This window comes from Scyliorhinus canicula, chromosome 13, assembly GCF_902713615.1.
Source record: "Scyliorhinus canicula chromosome 13, sScyCan1.1, whole genome shotgun sequence".
Classification (NCBI taxonomy): domain Eukaryota; kingdom Metazoa; phylum Chordata; class Chondrichthyes; order Carcharhiniformes; family Scyliorhinidae; genus Scyliorhinus; species Scyliorhinus canicula.
Window position 1 is genome coordinate 71,742,354 of NC_052158.1, and position 21,079 is coordinate 71,763,432.

At 43.6% G+C, this 21,079-nt stretch overlaps 1 protein-coding gene across 2 annotated transcripts in view; it reads left to right on the top strand.

Moving 5' to 3' along the window:
• Positions 1-21,079, top strand: part of arhgef4 (Rho guanine nucleotide exchange factor (GEF) 4) — a 494,960-nt gene that overhangs the window by 278,026 nt on the left and 195,855 nt on the right. For both annotated transcript variants that reach the window (XM_038817106.1, XM_038817107.1), the window contains exons 3-5: positions 5,890-11,277; positions 17,352-17,681; positions 19,101-19,236. In XM_038817106.1, coding sequence (XP_038673034.1) covers positions 5,890-11,277; positions 17,352-17,681; positions 19,101-19,236 — 5,854 coding nt within the window. The remainder of the gene's footprint in view (positions 1-5,889; positions 11,278-17,351; positions 17,682-19,100; positions 19,237-21,079) is intronic.

The following is a 21,079-nucleotide window of genomic DNA, read 5'->3' on the forward strand; positions in this document are numbered from 1 at the left end:
AAGAACATGGCCATGTGTATTAATATATGTAGCCTCCAGTATACATAAATGTCCCACACTGAGCCTGACTGACAAACTTAAATTGGTTGTCAGCATAATATTTAGCACACTGAGGATTGTTTAGCAAATGCTGTCCACTCTCGGAATCATATCTAATGGGTTTTGCGTTTTGCACGCACAGACTGGTTAGATACTATCTGTATCCTGCTTGTAGCAAGCAATGGAAGAGACAGGGGGTGGATTCTTCACCAGCGGAATTCTCCATTGTGCCAGCAGCGCATCCAAGCTCATGGGTTTCCTCGCAGTGTGGGGCAGCCACAATGGGAAATCCCATTTGCAGGTGGTGGGAACGGAGATAACCACTGCCGGCAAGGGCATGCCACTCAGGTAAACGTGGCTGACAGACCGGAGAACCCCACCCATGGTGTTTGATATGATCTAACAGTACTTGGGTCCTTAAGATTAGCCTTAGGAGGGTGGCAAGGTGGTGCAGTGATTAGTACTGCTGCTTCATGGTGCCAAGAACCTGGGTTTGATCCTAGCCCCAGGTCACTGTCCGTGTGGAGTTTGCACATTCTCCCCGTGTCTGCGTGGGTCTCAGCCCCTCAGCCCTACAACTCATTGATGTGCAGGGTAGGTGGATTGGCCACGATAAATTGCCCATTAATTGGGGGAAAAAATGTAAATAAAAAGATTAGCCTTAGGGACAACTTTGTAAATAGGGCCCAAGCGATTTGCTCAGCATGCAAGCTTGGTATCAAAAACATCCTGCGGGGTAATGGCTACCCTGATCAGATCATTTTGCATTGTATATTGTGCAAAGTCATGAACGGGCTTAAGGTTGTCACTTTCAGCCCTGAAAATTGCCCAGTCTATCTCCGATGATCCTGGAAGGACAAGGTATCTCAAGAATTTGAAGAACAGATGAAGCTAACTGTTTTACACTGTTACTCTGTAGTAACAACTCAAGTGGTATTCACCACTAATAGGATTCTGCCGTTGAACCAAAAATACTTTTTGCCTATCACACAAATGAGTAATGTGGTATATGAATTTCAGTGCCAGTGTGATGCTAGGTATGCCAGCCAAAGTCCCAAAGATTGGCAAATTCTCTGTGACAAACTATTAACATGAGAACATAGGAAAATAGGATCAAGAGTAGACCTTGTGGCCCCTGAAGCCTGCTCTGCCATTCAGTATGATCATGAGGGACCATCTGCCTCAACTCCACTTTCTCACCTGTACCTCCCCACCCCATACTCCTTGATTTCTTCAAAGAGCAAAAATCAATTTCAGACATAAATATGCTCATTGACGGACCATCCCTAATCCTCTGGGACAGTGAATTCCAAAGATTTATAATCCTCTCAGTGAAGAAATTTCTCTTCATTTCTGTCCTAAACGATCAACCTCTTATCCTGAGGCTGTGTCCCCCGTGTTCTACATTGTCCAGCCAGGGGAAATAAGCACCCAGTCTCCACCCTGTCAAATATGTTATAATGAGATCCAGTTTAGAATTTGCTCAGCCTCCCATCATAGGACAACACTCTCGTCCCAGGAACAAATCCACGGACTTGCTGTACCACTTCCAATATATCCATCCTTCAGTATGGAGTCAAAAACTGTGCAGAGTACACTGGGTGTAATCTCATTAAAGTGATGTACAATTGTAGTAAGACTTCCTTTACTTTGACACCAATCCTTGCCATATAGGCGAACATGCCATTTGCCTTTATGTTCTCTGTACCTGCATGTTAACTGGATGTGCTTTCTGTATGAGCACATCCAAGTCTCTGTGAAGATCAACACTTACAAGTATCTTGCTTTTAAAAATTGTTCTGTTTTTCTATTCTTACCAAGTGAACAATCTCGCACGTTGCTACGTATTAAATTGTTGGGGCAGAGAGCTTTTGTAATTTAAAAAAAGTATCCACTTGCAAATGTGATGAGATGGTGGTCTCGTGGTAATGTGACTGGACTAGTAATCCAGTGGCCCATGCTAATATGCTAGGGCAGGGGTGGGCAAACTTTTCCGTGCAAGGGCCACATTCAGAAATTCACAATTTTAAAGGGCCGCATAGTATATTAAGTAAAATAATTAATATTTTAAATAGCCAAAATAAAAGGTCTTTAAAGAAAAAAAAGCACATTTATTTGAAAAACAAAGTAACTCAGTAAGTAACAGAACAATGTCAATGAGAATGATGCATCTGACTGCAGTCATTTACCAGTTTGTTGAAATCAGGTGTCAAGTTGCTTGTGCTGATCCTTAACACTGACAGAAGCACAGCCTAGCCGAGTCAATGATAAAAACGCGCGTAGTGGGGTGGATGAGTGGGGCTGCCTTATTGGTCGGTTTAGTTGGGTGTGCGACCAATAGGAGTCCAGGTTACAAACAATAATAAGGCTTATTGTTTGTAACCTGGACTCCTATTGGTCGCACACCCAACTAAACCGACCAATGAGACAGCCCCACTCATCTTTCCCACTACGCGCGTTTTTATGCGGCCCACCAATGAGGTGCCCGGAATCATAACCGGCATTTTTGAAAAGCCGCCGGGGAAAAGCCGCTGAAGTAAATGCACTTATTGAATAAGCGCATTTACTTCAGCGGCTTTTCCCCGGCGGCTTTTCAAAAATGCCGGTTATGATTCCGGGCACCTCATTGGCGGGCCGCATAAAAACCTTTGTCGGGCCGTAGTTTGCCCACCCCTGTGCTAGGGTCACAAGTTCAAATCCCACTACAGCAACTGGTGGAATTTAAATTCAATGAATGAATCTGGAACTGAAAGTTGGTCTCAGTAATAGCTCTATCTGTTGTTGATCATGGTAAAAACCCATCTGGTTCAGTAATGTCCTCTCAGAAAGGAAATCTATCATCCATACCTGGCCTGGCCTACACATGACCCCAGGCCCAGAGCAATGTGGTTGTCTCTTAACTTCCCTTTGAAATGACCTCAATTTCAAAGGCAAATAGGGATGGGCAATAAATACTGACCTTTCCGTAATGCAGATCAGCAGAAGTGTCATTCGACTAGTGACTCACTACAGATTAATAAACCCATTTCTTTGCTAGAAGATGATAATAATTCTCTTTACCCCAATATATCTGATTTCCCTTTTTTTAATGTTAGCAAATGTCTTTTTATTTGGGTAATTTGTGACATGATGTACCTTACCTTGTCCAAATTGTCCCTTAAACCCGATGCGGAATAACGCAGGGATTGTTTTCAGTGCAGTTTCCAATCGCTCCCGAATGTCTTGATGTTGTGGAACTCTGTTAACCAGTGAAGGGCTGGAGATCTCACACTCTCTGAGTTTACTCAGTCTCTGCAGTGAGGATTCCAGGAGCAGCTCGGGGACACAACAGATTTTTTCCATATTAGCACAATTTTATTTGGATAGAAAAATTGTAATACTCTATATAATGGAGCAAATGGCACAGAATGGAAACCCTAAATGACGGACCAGGAAACTCACCATCTCTCCGAACACTGATAACAAGCCCACTGTGACTAGCTGAATAAACAAACAAGGAAGGCACAAAATATTATTTGGAGATATTCACAGTGCCCCTGCGGCATGGTAGCATAGTAGTTAGCACAGCTCCAGGTTCGATTCTCGGCTTTGGACACTATCTGTGCAGTGTCTGCACATTCTCCCCGTGTCTGCGTGGGTTTCCTCTGGGTGCTCTGGTTTCCTCCCACAGTCCAAAGATGTGCAGGTTAGTTGGATTGGGCGTGCTAAATTGCCCTCAGTGTCCAAAAAGGTTAGATGGGGTTGCTGGGTTACGGGGATAGGGTTGAGGAGTCGTCTTAGGTAGGGTGCCTTTTCCAAGGACCGGTGCAGGCTCAATGGGCTGAATGGCCTCCTACTGCACTGTAAATTCTATGATTCTAAGCTGGTTTAAAAGTAGCTTTCAAGAGATTTGAATAATTATGTGAAAAGGAAAACAAATTGCAGGGCTAGTAGAAAGAGCAGGGGTAGTAAGGTCAATTTTTGTTTTATTCATTCATGGGACGTGGGCGTCGCAGGCTGTGCCAGCATTTATTATCCATCCCTAATTGCCCTTGAAGGGGCAGTTAAGAGGCAAACATATTGCTGTGGGTCTGGAGTCACACGTAGGTCAGACTGGGTAAGGACGGCAGATTTCCTTCCCTAAAGGATAATAGTGAACCAGAAGGGTTTTTAACAACAATCGGCAATGGTTTCATGGTCATCAATATACATTTTTAAATTCCAGATTTTTATTGAATTCAAATTTCACCATCTGCAGTGGCAGGATTTCAACCTGGGTTCCCAGAGCATTAGTCTGGGTCTCTGGTTTACCAGTCCAGTGACACGACCAATAGGCCACCGCCTAGCAGGAGCTAGCACAATTACGATGGGTCAAATAGCCTCCTGTATTGCATCATTCTACAAATCTGAAGTCAGCCATAGCTGGGAAAGATGGTAATTGCAATTGTCACAAGTGGATCTCCTGCATTCATCAGCAACGCTTCACCCTCTTGCGGATAAGAAAAGTGTTGCGCTGCTGGTGGAAGCTGGTGCTGGTGGAGCTTCCAATTCTAGCCTCTTCTCTATTCCCCCAAATGCCCACTTTTATTTTCGGCATACCTTTCCTTTCCTCGTGACACTTGAGAGCTCTTTTGTATTGACTTTTCACAGATGTGAAATATGTTTGCCAGTCTCTACCTATTGAGCTACCTATTGAGCTTTGACAAAGAGTCATCTGACTCGGAACGTTAGCTCTTTTCTCTACCTACAAATGCTGCTAGACCTGCTGAGATTTTATCAGCATTTTCTCTTTCGTCTCTACCTATCAGTCGTTAATGCTCGGGATGGAGTAAAATTTAACACTGGAGATCATCCACAAACAAACTATTCAAATTAAATAATAATGTAGAGCTTTTCTTGATCATTTATGTTCCCAAGCAGCGCTTTTCTTGAAGAAACTCGCAGCACAGCTATTTTGTGGCTTTCTAAATAAGGCAATTTTCAGAAATGTTGGCGGGTGAACATAAGATTCCTTGATTAGACAAAACATGTTTCACACCCATCTACCACCCACATGAGGAATTCACCTCCATAAACGATAATGCCTAAAGGTGAAAGAGCAGAACAGAAGCAAATTTAAGAATATAAAAGGTTTCAAGCAACACCTTGCCTACAAAGCCACTGTTCTCTAACAATTCATGTATCACTCCCTAAAGGGTTTCACAGAATCCCTAAAGTTCAGAAACCAGTAATCTAATCTGCACAATCTTTGGACACTAAGGGGAAATTTAGCATAGCCAATTCACCGTTGGACTGTCGGAGGAAACCGGAGGAAACCCACACAGACATGGGGAGAACATACAAACTCCACATAGTCAGTCACCCAAGGTTGGAATCGAACCTGGCTCCTGCTGCTGTGAGACTACAGTGCTAACCACTGTGCCCCCGTGCTGCCGATTTGCAGTAGAAGCCTGAGTGATTCTGTTGGTGGCGTGCTGCTGCATCCGGGTTGGCAAAGCCCTAGTTCAAGTTCCACTTGCAGGCTCAGGTGCTCCAGGAAGACATATTCATATGGCCCAAATTAGGTTGTTAATCTGCCTGCAAAATCCTTCCAATGCTCCACCATGTTCTCCAAGGGGGGAGAAAAAAAGAGTATGAAGGTATGGCAACTAAACAATGGTATATTTCCAGTTCTTTCCAGCTTTGACAAAGAGTCATCCAAACTCGAAACATTACCTCCCTTCCCTCTTCACAGATGCTGTCAAACCTTCTGAGATTGTCCGGTATTTCCTATTTTTGTGACATAACAAAGTTTTTTTTTGTCAGGTAAAAGAGGTGAATCATCCTAATATTCCAGGACCTGAGTAACAGTATTCCTTTCCTTTCTTTCAGCAGGTTTCCGAGTCCATAGAGAGTCTTTCTGAACACTGTGAATCCGAAGAGGAAGACAGCTCAGAGGAGGAGGAACCTCCAGGGCCCAGCCAAGTTTCTCCTGATGTACAACACCAGCCAAATAAAACTACCGTAGAAAAGGCACCAGCAAAGAGGGAAACAAAACTAGAACACAGTTGGACTTCTTCACATATTTTTGTCCCTCAACCTGAAGTAACGATTAAGGCAAATGACATTGATCCTGATAGCTTAGGAAGGCTAATTCATGCATCTACCAAACCACAACTCAATACGAGCTCTTTGGATACAATACCGCCGCTGTACCCACAGATAAGGCCTCATACAACTGCCTTTTGTCGAGATTCAAAGCCACGTGGCATATCCTGCAAGGCACAGGAGGGAAATGGAACTGCACGAGGGCTGGAATCAGAGTTAAGTGGCTTCTCTGCAGAGACATCTGAAGTGAATTTCAGCATCCAATTCAGTACACCCTCTGAGCAACGCGCTCTTCATTCAGGAACCAGTCAACCTGCGCTCAACATCACTTCTGAAACTAGCGACGTTTCTTTTGAGACAGAATCAGAGACAAGTGAATTATTTTTTCTGACAAATACAGGGACAAATGAACTTCCTTATGAATTAAATTCTGAAAAGTGTAGTGGTTCTTTTGAAGCAGAAACCAGTCACAATGCAATCGCACCTTGGTCAGAAACGCTATCTGCTACTTTTCTAGAAGCACATGGGAGCGGCAGTGGTCCTGATTTGAAATGGGACTCAAAGGAGAATTCTCCGCACACAGCAGAACAGTTTGAGATTTTGCCTGAAACAAAAGCACTGCTAAATAAGATTCCTTTGGACAATAAAATAGAGTCAAGTGTTCTTTCGTCAGAAGCAGCAGAGCCAAAAAGGATTTCCCTGAATAAACAAACGGAGTCTGCCGCAATTTGCCCTGGGATATGTCACACGTCTGATGGAATTAAACCAGATCCAAGTAAAATTCCTCTGACTGAGTCAGACTGGGCTTCCTTGAACAGAAACCAAGTCTTAAGTGAAATTCCCTCGGAAATAAATCGAGGTTCCACTGGAATTTGTCCCGAGACAAATGAGATTCCTCCTGCCGCTATAACAGAATCAAAGATAATCTGGGCTCCTCTGGGTGCGAACCCTTGCCCATGTGAGATTCCACAACAACTCGAGTCAAATCCAATTGAACCTTGTCCTCTGCTAACTAAGGTTTCTACTGAACTCATATCAGAGCCAATCTGCCTTTCTCTGGATGCAAACAATGATCTAAATAAAATTCCTATTGAAGGTGAATTACAGCCCCTTCAGACTTTTCCTGAGACAAGTGAAATTTCGAATGGAATTATAGCAGAGTTAGAACGCTGCTGGGTTTCTGTGGATGCAAACCAGGATCCAAGTGCAACTTTCTCTCAAGTGCAATCAAATCCCACTCAGGTTGATCCTGAGAAACGTGAGGTCTCTGTCGGAACAAAATCAACCTGGTTTTCTCCAGACACCGATCGGGATCAAAGGGAAATTCCCACTGATAAAGTGCTAGATTCCAGCGCCGCTGCACCTGGGACAAGTGAGATTTTTGGTAGATTTGAATCTGAGCCAACCTGGCCTCCTCCGGATACAAATCAAGATACAAGTGAAATTCCTGTTGAAATTGAATCACCTGCCAGCAGGAATTCTTTCGGGGCGAGTGCTGAAATTGTGTCAGAGTCAGTCTGGGCTTTGCTGAGTATAAACCAAGATCGAAGTGAATGTTCCCTTGAAGTAAAACCAGACTCTGCTGCAGGAAGTTCTAAGACAAGTGAGATTTTTGCTAGATTTAAATCAGAGCCAACTTGGACATCACTGGACACAGAACAAGATCAAGGTGAGATCCCATTTGAAACCGAGCTGCTTCCCAACGCAGTCAGTCCTGGGACAAACGCGGTGCCTACTGGGATTATCTCAGATTCAGGGTCAACCTGGCTTCCTCTGGGTACAGATCAGAATCTAACTGAAACTCCTTTTGACACAGAATTAGTCCCCCCTGAGAGCTGCCCCGACACAAGGTCGGAAATAAGTAAAACCTCTGCTCTGAAAAGTTCAGAGGAAAATAATTCTTCCCCATTGGAAGGGAACTCCCCAACGATAGAAACAAGTGCCCCTGAATCAGAGGCCAAACTAGAGCCCTTTGGAATTTCGACTGAGAACCCACAAGAGATCAATGTCAGAAATCTTGCAGTGGAACTGAGGACCAATGAAGAAACCTCTGACCAACCTGGATTCATTGTTGAAAGCCAGGTAGAGCTAACTAGGGATTTTCAGGAGTCGGATGGATACACAGACTTTAGTGAAACCACTGCAATTGAGACAATATCCTCTGTGATTTGCCGCAAAGCAGATCAAGACCTGAGTGAAAAGTCTGCAGGAGTAAATGGAGTTATAAGTGTCCATATTAATAAAGGAAGCTCAGAGGCTGCTCACTATTCATTTGAAGCAAAACTAGATTGTGATGAAATTACTTGTGAAACACTCACGCAGAGGTCAGAGACTGAGGAAGTTTCACATGATTCCGGTGCTGTAGAAAGCACACAGGACAACATTACTGGAGCCGGACTGGAATCTGTCAATTCTTCTATCAAAGCCAATTTTGAAGGAACTGCGGGAGATTCTCTCCAGACAGGATCAGGGAACAGTGAACAGATATCCGCAAGGACACAAAGCACAAGTTTCACAGAAAAACATGCAACATATTTTCAAGAGGGAGAACTAAAGGTCCGTCAGAGTTCATCAGAGAACCAATCGCAGGAAGATTTTGTTAAGGGTAAGCAAGGGGAAATCTCTGACTTACTATTGACAGAAACAGGAGAACATGAGAAATGTCTTGACAGAGATTTTGAGACAATTGAGCCAAGTCAGACATCAGGCCTGGATAGCAGCTCATCATACATTGCACCAGAGGCCAGAAGTCTAGAAGTACAGCCACAAGAGATTGATCTTAGAAAGGACAGTGGAGGAAACACATTTTCAGCCAACACAGGGAGTTGTCCTGACGCAAACTCAGATGGTGAGGATTGCACTTCTGAACCAATAACTGAGCTTTTATTCGATACAACAATAGAAGTAAGTGAAATCTCTCCTGAAGACCCATATGCCAAAAGTGAAAATTCTATTAATTTCTCCGGCCAGGAAAATGATTGTCCAATTGAGCTGATTAGACAATCTTTTAAACACTGCACTGGAACAAGTTCAGAAACAAATGTATTGTGTTCTTCATTCAAAGAAACTACAGAACAAAACTTAAACATAACAAAAATTTCCAATGAAGAAGTAGAAGCACATGAATACCCATCTCAAACTAGCATAGAACCAGGTGCAGCCAGTCTTGTTTCAAATTCTAAGCAAAAGGAGACTTTCATTGAAGGATTCACAGTATCACATGCTACTACTTCTCAACAACTGAACACAACAAAAACAACTAAAAAAGTATCCACAATTGATGCTGAATTAGTGCCAACATTCTTTCTCATTGAAGCATCAAGGGATAATAATAAAGCTCCTAAAAATAGTACAGAAAATAGTCACTTCTATATTGGTGATATTGGATCAATGACAAGTGACCTTCCTTTGGAGGCAGAGTTAGAGGACACTGGAATTGCAAACAAAAATCTAGATAGACAATATATGGCCCTTCCAGCAGAGGCAGGCACTCTGCAGGGTGAGAGTGATGCTAAGTTGGATTATGACAACATGCTGGATGAACATCTATACAGAAGAGAAAATGGAAGCCAAGAGACAATAAAATTAGACGCCGAATCCAGTGATATTCCTCAACTTGTTTATGATACTGATGGTAACAGTACAACCAGTGAGGAAATAGATGAAAATATTTACCAATTTGGAAGTAATAGCAGTCTTCACAAAGCTGTACAGAAACAGACCAACACTAAAGGAGATGATCGGTTTGGATCTTTGTCTTCATTAAACTCTTTCAGCGCATCTATTAAAAACTCCAAATTTTCAGTTTTCACCAAAATGGCATCATTCAGGAAAAGCAAAGCCTCAACACAAGAGCGTCAACCTGAAAGCAAGGGTGAACATCGAGGTCAACTGGCCAGAGATGCAGATGAGAGTAAAGCACAAACAAAGGGCAACATAGATGGTGCTACGGTGTACAAAACCCATGGCCCTAGTTATAAACCTCATCTGTCCTATCATTTCAGGAGTAGCAACAAGAGTGAATACCCTACGCTAGATGGATCGGATGATGATGATGAGGTTTTTGAAAGAAGTAGTCTGGTCAGTGAAAGTTTGAAAAGTGCATTTGGCCCTGACATAATTCAGGAGGCCGAAGACATGGAAGAGGTTCAGAGAGTGGCAGAAAATGGCCGACACTTCCACAGCAGGAGCACAGACTCCATGGAAGGTGATGAGAGTACTGCTGAAGAGCAAAGCGTCAAAATACCTCCTGTGACCGGAAACAGGTGCAAAAAGAGCAAAAGTGCTGATAGCCTTAATCTTAGAATGAAAAGGGTTTTTGCCAATAAGTCGCTTTCGGTGTTCTTTGAAACAAAATCTGGAGACAAAGATCAAAATTCTAAATCGCATAAGAGGAACGATGGCGATGAAGGGAAGACAAGGCATTTGACTTGGAGAAAATTTATGAAACTGAGTGAATCTGAGTCTCCAAAGGCAATGAGTCCATTGAGCACTTCAAATACAGCTGGTGAAGAAATTCAAGCTGCAAGATCACAGTCTCAGGTGCACAGTGAATATGCGAGGAGGATCTCGATGGAACAGATAGAAAATACCCCTTCTTCAGCAGCTTCATCTCCCTCATCTCCTCAGGCACCAAGTAAAGACCAGCTTTCCGATAGCTCTCTTGAGCAAGATGACTGCATGAAGCTGGTGGGGCAGAGGGTTAAAAGGACATCACCAAATGGATTACAACTTAAATTGACGTTTGACGGTTGTCTAGAATCTGAAGATCGTTTCCAAACCACATCAAATCAAACCCTTCCAAATGCCTTGTTGAATCAGTTAAGCCCAACATGGAACAGACCTGGTGTGATTCCAGAATGCTTTGACTCCACTTTCCCTGCGAGGCCAATGAGTCCTAAACCACAAAGCCCAAGGTCAAATTTTCGGAGAAGCTTCCGCAGTAGCAACCGAGCTAGCACATCATCCTGGACCTCCCTTGACTCTAGCAGGACAACAGATGGAGTGTTAGAAGGACCCGAAAGGCCAACAGCATTGAAACCGAGAGGAAATCTTCTTCTTTCAGTACAATCACTGAATTATGAATGTCAGAAAGAAGACAGTGGCATTAGTAGTCAATCGCAGACAAGTCTAAATACAACTTCCTCCGCCATTGATATCGCCAAAGATGAGGTGAGTGGTTCGGGAAGTATTGTACAGAACTGCAGGTCTAAGATCAACCTTCTGATCACCATAATAAATGCTTTTCCTCAATGCATATTCTTATTAACTGCAAGCTCATGAATGATTGACAAAACACCATATAACAAAATGCAAGTTTCTGTGAGAGAATTAAAATTTTGCATCACGACAAAGCAATGATGTGGGTCTATTCATGTAAATTTTGAGAATAAATTGAGAGAGACAGCAACCGGGTGAAGAACATGTTACATAAGTCTGCGTGTGTTTTGCCCCTGGAAATTGCAAGAACCTTTTTAAGCAACATAAATTGAATAAATAAACTTTAAATGTAATCACTAAGAAAACCTATATGAAGGCAAATTCACAATCAAATTTCTATTTGATTAGGATTGATGTTAGTCATCAGAAATGCTATAATATTGATCAGAATATTTGGAGATCATTTGACTGAATCTCCAGGGGCTTTGAGGCAGCTGACCACAGTCTCCCAAACTGGGGAGTCAGCCAATGTGCCATAATTGCGCCTTTTTCAAATATTTGTTGCAAAGTGCCAGGACACACAACATTAAAAACAAATACGGGTGATATTTTGTTTTGAAATGACGATGCTACCATCTACTGGCCAGTGGTAGCTATTACACATCTATTACTCCATCGGTGCTTAGGCCAGCCTGGTTATTTTTTGCTTTTGTATAAGCATATCTACAGAACACAATATGTGACAGTCATTGAGTGCAGTGGAATCAGTGTGTCTTGTAACCTTGATAATGACAGATAAATAAAGCCATCTATTTAACCCACACAGGGCAATATTAAACATTATCATAGAATCATAAAATTTACAGTGCAGAAGGCGGCCATTCGGCCCATCAAGTCTGCACCGGTCCTTGGAAAGAACACCCCACCTTAAAGCCACACCTCAACCCTATCACTGTAACCCAGTAACCCCACCTAACCTTTTTGGACACAAAGGGCAATTTAGTATGGCCAATCCACCTAACTTGCACAGCTTTTAGTGCCACCCACTAGAAGTAATATCTAATGGGCTAAGTCCTGAGAACGTTGTCCTTTTACTAACTTGCCGATTGAGGGTAGTTAATGTTCTCCTTCTGCACTGTATGTTCTATGTAATACCCCCCTCCCGTTTTCTGATGGTGAATAACTAAAACCCGAAAAATATGTCACATAAAATGTGGAACCAATAAAATACCTAAACAGTTAGGGAGGGTGAGACAGTGGGGGGAAGCGTTAGCTTATGTTGATGTGGGGGGGGGGGGGGGGCGCGTGGAGGTGGTCACTCCTGTTATTAAAAAAACTGAGCAGAACGGTAGCACAAGTGGATAGCACCGTGGCTTCACAGCGCCAGAGTCCCAGGTTCGATTCCGCTTGGGTCACTGTCTGTGCGGAGTCTGTACGTTCTCCCTGTGTCTGCGTGGGTTCCCTCTGGGTGCTCCGGTTTCCTCCCACAGTCTAAAGATGTGCATGTTAGGTGGATTGGCCATGCTAAATTGCCCTTAGTCACCAAAAAGGTTAGGAGGGGTGATTGGGTTACGGCGATAAGGTGGAAGTGAGGGCTTAAGTGGGACGGTGCAGACTCGATGGGCCAAATGGCCTCCTTCTGCCCTGTATGTTCTATGTGTATAAAATGCTACTTCTCCAATCCTATCCCTTTAGGTGTTTCCAGTAATAAATGAAGCATACAACGGTAGCATGGTGGTTAGCATCAATGCTTCACAGCTCCAGGGTCCCAGGTTCGATTCCCGGCTGGGTCACTGTCTGTGTGGAGTCTGCACGTCCTCCCCGTGTGTGCGTGGGTTTCCTCCGGGTGCTCCGGTTTCCTCCCACAGTCCAAAGATGTGCGGGTTAGGTGGATTGGCCATGCTAAATTGCCCGTAGTGTAAGGTTAATGGGGGGATTGTTGGGTTACGGGTATACGGGTTACGTGGGTTTAAGTAGGGTGATCATTGCTCGGCACAACATCGAGGGCCGAAGGGCCTGTTCTGTGCTGTACTGTTCTATGTTCTATGTATCACGTCATATTACCTTGCTGTCAAATCAGCAATGTCTCTTTTAGATTATCAGTTGCTGCCAGATCTGGATTCCTTGGCACCAGCTATGGGGATAGGCTAAGAGTAGAAGCTCAGCCATGCTAATATTGAATGTCAAAGCAGACATTCTGTTCCTATTTCTTGCCCCACATCCCCAATACCTTAGCCGATGAGGGAACATTTCCCAATGCACCAGCCTTCAATTCTATTTAATGTAGTACAAAATAAATAACTTTGTGCCATGTCTGTAGGTAAAAGAGCAACTGATGGGGCATCACAAACATACAAATTAAGAGTAGGAGTAGGCCACTCAGCCCCTCGAGCCAACTCCACCATTCAACATGATCATGACTGATCAGATTGTAACCTCAACTCCACATTCCTGCCTGTTCCCCGATAACCTTCCACCCTGTCTACCTCTGCCTTAAAAATGTTCAAAGATGCTGCTTCCACCGTCTTGTGAGGAAGACTCAAGACCCTCCGAGAGAAAAAAAATCTCCTCATCTCTGTCTTAAATGAGCAACCCCTTATTTTGAATAAGTGACTCCTAGAACTAGATTCTCCCACAAGAGGAACCATCCTCTCCACATCCCCCCTGTCAAGACCCCTCAGGATCTTATATGTTTCAATCAAGTCGCCTCGTTCTCTTCTAAACTCCAATGAATGGGAATCTAACTTCTACAACCTTTCCTTGTAAGACAACCTGACCATTCCTGGTATTAGTCTAGTAAACTTTCTTTGAACTGTTTCTAACACATATACATCCTTCTTTAAATAATGAGACCAATACTATACATAGCACTTCAGGTGTGGTCTCACTTATGCCCCGTATAACTGAAGCATAACTTCCCTACTTTTTCCATCAATTTTCATTGCAATAAACAACAACATTCTATTAACTTTCCTAATAATTTGCTGTACCTCCATATAGGTACAAACATACATACAAACTAGGAGTAGAAGTAGGCCACTCAGCCCTTCGAGCTTGCTCATGACTGATCTGATTGTATCCTCAACTCCACCTTTCTACCGACCTCCCAACCTTTTGCAATTCAAGCACTAGGACATCCAGATCACTCTGCATCTTAGAGCTGTGCAATATCTCACCATTTAGATATGGATAATTTCATATTTTACCCTATTTTTCCATTTGCAGGATCTTTGCCTACTCATTTAACCTATCTATATCCCTTTGTAGGCTTCTTATGTCCTCTTCACAAGGTATTTTCCTACATACCTTTGCATTATCAGCAAATTTAGCTGCCACAGTTTGATCCCTCCATCCAAGTCATTGATATAAATTGGAAAAAACATGAGGCCCCAGCACTGATTCCTGTGGCAGACCATTTGTTCCATCCTGCCAAGCAGAAAATGACCCATTTATGCCTACTCCCTGTTTCCTGTTAGTTAGCCAATCTTCTATTCATACCATTATGTTATCCCCTACACCTTGAGCTTTTATTTTCTGCAATAATCTTTGATGTGACTTCATATCCAATGCCTTCTGGAAATCTAAGTACAGTACATCCACCAGTTTCCCTTTATCCACAGCACATGTTATTTCCTCAAAAACTTCCAATAAATTGGTTAAACATTATTTCCCTTTCAAACCACGTCGAAGTAACATAACCAGGAGGTGCAGAAGCAAATTAGTTTCAACAAACTGCCCCTCATGGCTTTCATTGCCTCCAATCAGAGTCAGTGCTGCTTCTGATTGACCACACAATATATATGAAATAAAATTAATCCACCTCCATCTATCTATGATAAACAATGCAGCTAAGGTCTTTCCGACCTAAAGTCCCTCCCCTCAGCCCATATCAGTACATTAGAGCAACACCTGTCAGACTCACTTCAGCCCAAGATCCTGCTTCAAACATTCAGTCAAATTCCTCCAGGGTGACCACGTCGAGAAATGCCTCTGCTCAGTCTGCAAGCATGACCCCGAATTTCCTATTGCTCACCCTTTCAATTCACCCGTCTTGCTCTCATTCCCACATGTCCATCCTTGGCCTGCTGCAACGTTCCAGTGAGTCCCATCCCAAACTGGAGGAACAGCACCTCATCTTCCGATTAAGCACTTCATGGAGGGCGATTCTCTGAGCCCCGTGCCGGGCCGGAGAATCGGCGCAGCCACGCCACGATGCCCTGACGCCGGCGCGCGATTCTCCGAAGTGCGGAGAATCGGCACCATTTGTGCCGGCGCGTTTGGCATGGCACCGGTCGTGGCCTGCTAGAATCGGCGGGGCTGCCGCTTCTCCGGCCGAGCGGCCGCGCCGATACGACAGAGTCTCGCCAGCGCCGTTCACCCCTGGTCGCTGCCGGCGGGAACTCTGCACGAACGGTCGGGAGGCGGCCTGTGGGGGCGAGGGGGGCCCCTTCACCAGGGGGGCCTCCGATGGGGTCTGGCCCACGATCGGGGCCCACCGATCGACGGGCCGGCCTCTCCCCCCTGGGCCTACTTCCCTGCGCGGCCGGCCCCTGAACACCGATGCCATGTTGAGTCGGGGGGCCGGTAGCGCTAAAGAAGTCCTCCGTGCATGCGCAGGTTGGTGCGGCCCACCTTCGCATGCGCGGATTGGCGCAGTGCCCATTTGGCATTGCAAAAGGAGGCTGGAGCGGCGTGAACTGCTCCAGTGCCATGCTGGCCCCCTGTGGGGTACAGAATCGGTCGTACCAGGGCCCGGTTCGTGCCGTCGTGAAACGCGACGGCGTTCATGACGGCGTGAACACTTGGGCTCCTAATTGGAGAATCGGCCTCCCACATTCTTCTGCACTTAACATTGAGTTCAACAACTTCAGACCATGTACTCTCTACTCCATCTTTTTTTATCCCAGGCATCGCCCCCGCCCCTTTAGCCTTGAGAGATAACTTCCAAACCCATCCTTCTCTTTGCCACGCCAGCGCAAATCTTCCAGTGTAATTTTAAAGTAATTCCATTCAATCTTCCTCGTATCCCAAACAGATTTCCAGCAGTAAGGCCCACTTCAGTGACTCCTTGGTCCTCAAATCTCCACAAGTCCCATTTCTCTGAACAAAGAGCCAATTTTCACCAGAATCCGATTTGGTGACTCACACAAAACAATCTTTACCGTTGCTTTACACCACAGCAGACCTTTCTTCTTCACTCTGTGTATGTGTTGTTTCCATGCCTGTGTGTCTCCATGCACAGAACACCAGCTGCCCCCCTTTTCTGCCACTACATTCCAAATCAACTGGGCCTGTTTCCAAATAGAGTTTAGTATGATCGCCATCTTGTAAAGTTCAACATTTGAAAAAATTTTATTCAGGAATGGCATAACCAGAATATTACAGTGGTTGTGACGAGATATGTAAAGTATTCAGTTTGAGAACTATGGCTTCACTCATAAAATGCTTCCTGCATCCCAATACACTATGTTGTAATGTTCTACAGAACTACCATTCTTGGGATGAAAATGCTCTGGACCATATATTTCAATCAGTTTGCTATGTATTAGGGGAGGGAAGTGGAAGGAATAGGAGAGATTGTCCCAACAAGCTTACAAACCAGAAATGTCTGCTTCCAGTGCCATTGGCCCGCCCCAGAAAGCCGTAACAAGATGGATAACAATCCTGCTATACTGGATAGCACTAATACTGCTCCATGATGTTTGGAATTTAAGTATTGCTGAAAAAAAGAGACATGTCAAAGCTTTTTGTCTTGCACTCATCAGGACATCTCGAAACAATACCAGGATAAGGGGAAAACAACAATTTATACTGTATGAGAAGAGAAGGCTGTATAGCAAGAGAATACAAGATAATTCCCCCCCCCCCTTTTCCTGGTATTTTTGCAAGTGTTCAGATGAGTACAAGATGAAAGCTTTCAACATGTCTCTTTTTTCAGCACAGCTCAAGTTCTGCACCACCAAACAACTAAATGGAATTTTAGTATCCCTCAGTTTTCCCACGTTCATCAATATGTCACACGTGTTCATTTTCACTCCTTTATTGTTTGAATCTGAAACATTTCTTTGCCTGGCACTGCCACACAGGAAGTAAGTAAGCATGCAACCCAGACAGCACAGGAGAGGGACTCAACTGTGCCAACCATCCTGCGAAAACATCACCAGAATCATCCACGCCAGCGACCGTTTTCAGACCTTGAGCAAGTGGCCTGGTTATTTGATCGCCCTGAGCCCGAAGGGAAGTGTAAACTAGACAGTGAAGATGAAACAGAGGAGATATCTTTAATGCCTCTCAAACGTTGCAGCTCGGATGAATTATTGTTGGAAGAGGCAAGAACCAGACGGAGAAGGTTGGTTGAAGAACTTGAGAACAGCAGAACAAGGCATGGCAGAACCAACGCTCCGGTTCGCAATGAAGTAAGATAACCCAACAAGCCGTCTGAAGTATTGTGAGCTGCTGCCTCTTACGCCCTGCAGCCTTCTTCTTGTAGCTGTGTGTCTTGGGTGCTTCACTTCACAAGCTGTCTTTTCAATCATTACCGTTCTGTATTATCTTCATTCTTAGGTGACCCAGCAGTCCCGATTGGCTGGGTCACCTTGGCATACTCTCGTCTTTCTAAGGCTCTTTGGAGTTTCATTGGATTTCAAAGTACGATAGAAGATTGGATATAAGTAACAGGAGATGACATTAAGAGTATGTGCAAACAGTGCACGGCTCTCAAAAGGATTCCATTTGAATTAGCCAATTCAGTGACTGGCTATTTGACTTCGAGAAAATGAGGGAAGTTCTCCTGTCGTTGACTTCCAATGAAACCCCAGGCTTGAGATCTTCATCATTGTCCTTTCCATTAGCAAACTGAATACTGTGTTGATATCGTTTTAGCACAAGATGTAAAGAGGTATAACTCATTATGGAGGTATGAATTTTCCTGGTTGCTATGTATTGCGATTGCATATTTTTTCTTTCTGGAAATTTCCTCCTATTTGTAATTCCTCGCGAAAATGTGAGTAAGCTATTTCAGAAAGTGTTTAAAGCCTGACTTTAAACATCAAACAGAGGAAATTTTCACAAAGATATTTGCATTGTCACTACACATAGCAACTAGAGGAATCCTGATTTGCACCTCCATTTTCGAAAAACTTATTTCATCTTTGTCTTACCCAACTACATTACCCATAGAGCCTAAAGAGCAGATCCCCGTAGTGTCTCCAGTTCATAACTCATCTCTCAATGATGGTGAAAGCCAAAACAAATTCAGTGTGCTCCTTCTGTGCTTACACGTTGCAAGTTTACTCCTCATGAGATTTTCTTTAACTATTGACACTTTTTGCCTTTTCTCTTCAGGTTTTGTTCCATTTCTTGGCTTTCACTCGAACTGCTTCTCTTTGTTTGGGACATGGGTTCACAAAATATTTCTAGTTACAAAAGATGTTTGATAGCGGAACAGGAGTGCAAAATGTAAAGCTTACAGATTGAAAGCTAACCTCCTGAGAGCGTCGTCCTGTTTTTAATCTTTCAGAATAACTATACAAACGTTCTGTAAAACCCTTCAAAATAGTCATTCATTGACCAGTGGAACATTGTGAACTTTGCTGTATTTCTAAAGCAAAATAATCTTTGTTACAATATTTAGCTTGCATTGCTTTGATCAACGAGTTTACTTTTTGTTCTGTTATTTGCACATCCCAAGCATGTTTGGATGAGCAAACTGTGTTTGGCTTCTGTGTGCTGAGGAGTCAGGCATGGCTGATGGACAGAGAAGTTGTGCACAACTGTACTAGGGCATTGGCTGCTTAGATAATACACCTGTTCTGAATGCTTCATCCTTTCCCTAGGTCAGAAGGAGATATTCCTTTCTATCACCTCTCTCTGCTACCTTCAAAGACATTCCCCTGAGGTTTCTTACATTGTCCCAGAGCACACCAACAGGACTCGACTGTATAGGGTATAAACGGTGGATAGCAACTCCTGGTATGTAATCCAAGTTTACTTCACGTTGTTTGAATTTGAACAAGTAAATAATACACCCATTGATCAGAGGAGGGGAATGATTTTTTAAAAAATGTCTTTTCAGTCTAGCCTATGACAAACCTCTTTGGAAATGATCACAATTTTGACCTATTATTGGCATTTTTAAGTTATTTGTTATGCATTGGAGGTAATATTTTTTATGATGTGATGCCGGCATTGGACTGAGGTGAGCACAGTAAGAAGTCTTACAACACCAGGTTAAAGTCCAACAGGTTTGTTTCAAACACTAGCTTTCGGAGCACAACTCTTTAACCTGGTGTTGTAAGACTTCTTACTGTGCTCACCTCAGTTCAATGCCGTAAGACTCCTTACTGTAATATTTTTCATGACACATTTAAAAGGAACCAGATCCATGGATACCTCACTGGAACAGAAGATTTGACCTAATTTTTATGACTCACAACTCTTGACTAAGAGCTGGCTCCTTTCCTCAACACAGTTAAACTCATCTTAGTCCTTGTGGATCTTGTGTGAAAGCTGACAATGTTTCAAGCCAGAGAGTGAAAATGATTCAACTCACCAAACAATGTTGGTTAATTTCTAGTCTAAAGTCATACTAACTTTTCTCGTGATTGTTTGCAATTATTTTCCCAAACCAAGTTATTATAAATCAAAGATTATTAGTTGGAGCACACGGACTTGTAACGGCTTCAGGAAGAAGCAAACTTACAATGAAACACACCGTGCCTAGGCACTGATCCTCAACCAATGGGGGCCTTGTTCCAGTTGATGTCTGTGGGCTGAGCAGGCCATAGCCAGGCAGCCGTTCCAGCAGCGAGGTGAGGTTGTTGAGGTGAGGTGCGAAGCATCGCGGAGGTTAGGCAAATTGGCAGAAAAAGTCACGAAGCGGGGAGGTGGTGAGCCAGCAGCGAGGCGAGGTCATCAAGCTGAGATCCGAGGCGTCACCGGGGCGGGCGAATTTATGAAAAAGCCACAACAGAGGTGCTCAATGAGCTAGCCAGCCGGTTGGTGCTTGGGGTAGAGGTTATCAAACAGTGATGGGAGCAGAAGCGACTCGACTCCCAGGGCTGAGGACCAAAAAAGCCTGCTCTATCCGAAAATCCACACTAATTGAAATCAAGAAAGATTAGTTAATATAAAGCGACACTATCAATCTGGCAGTCAAAAACGCAGAAAATTGAAAGCAAGGCAAGAGGAGGAAGCGAGGCAAAAAGGTAATTTGTCATTTTACTTTAAAAGGTTTGAAGTATTGAACAGTGCATTAACTGCTCATTCACCCTCATCCACCAAAGTATGGGTGAATTATCTGATGATGACTTAAATTTCCCTATTTGTGGAGAAACCACATCGCCTGAAAAAGTTGAAGAAGGCATGGAATCTGAAATGGCAACGGAACTACAAGTTATTTCTTCTGTTGAAATGAGGGAAGGAATCTACCCTGAAGACGTTGCCTAATGTCAAAAATCTGTTCCAATCCTTATGATGCAATATTGTGTTCTAAATAAACCGGAAAAGGCAGGTAATGTGGAAAATTTGGAGAAAGAGTGTTGATGTTAGAAGCCTAAAGCAGGTTGGAAATCTTCATAAGTTCCATTTTCTGAGGGTGAAGAGAAGTGTTATGGTGGATATTAGAAATTGGCTGATTTTTCTGGAAACTTCTAGGGCAGTTTGCTGTTATGTTTGAAAGTCTCTGCAGGACAAAGACTGGAATCCTGCAGATAGTGCCACCTCATTTGGACTCAAGAATGAGATGGCGTGACCTGGATTTCGCTCTCGTTGGGCAAAATCCAAATCAGCATATTTAAATGAGCCATTCAGCTCA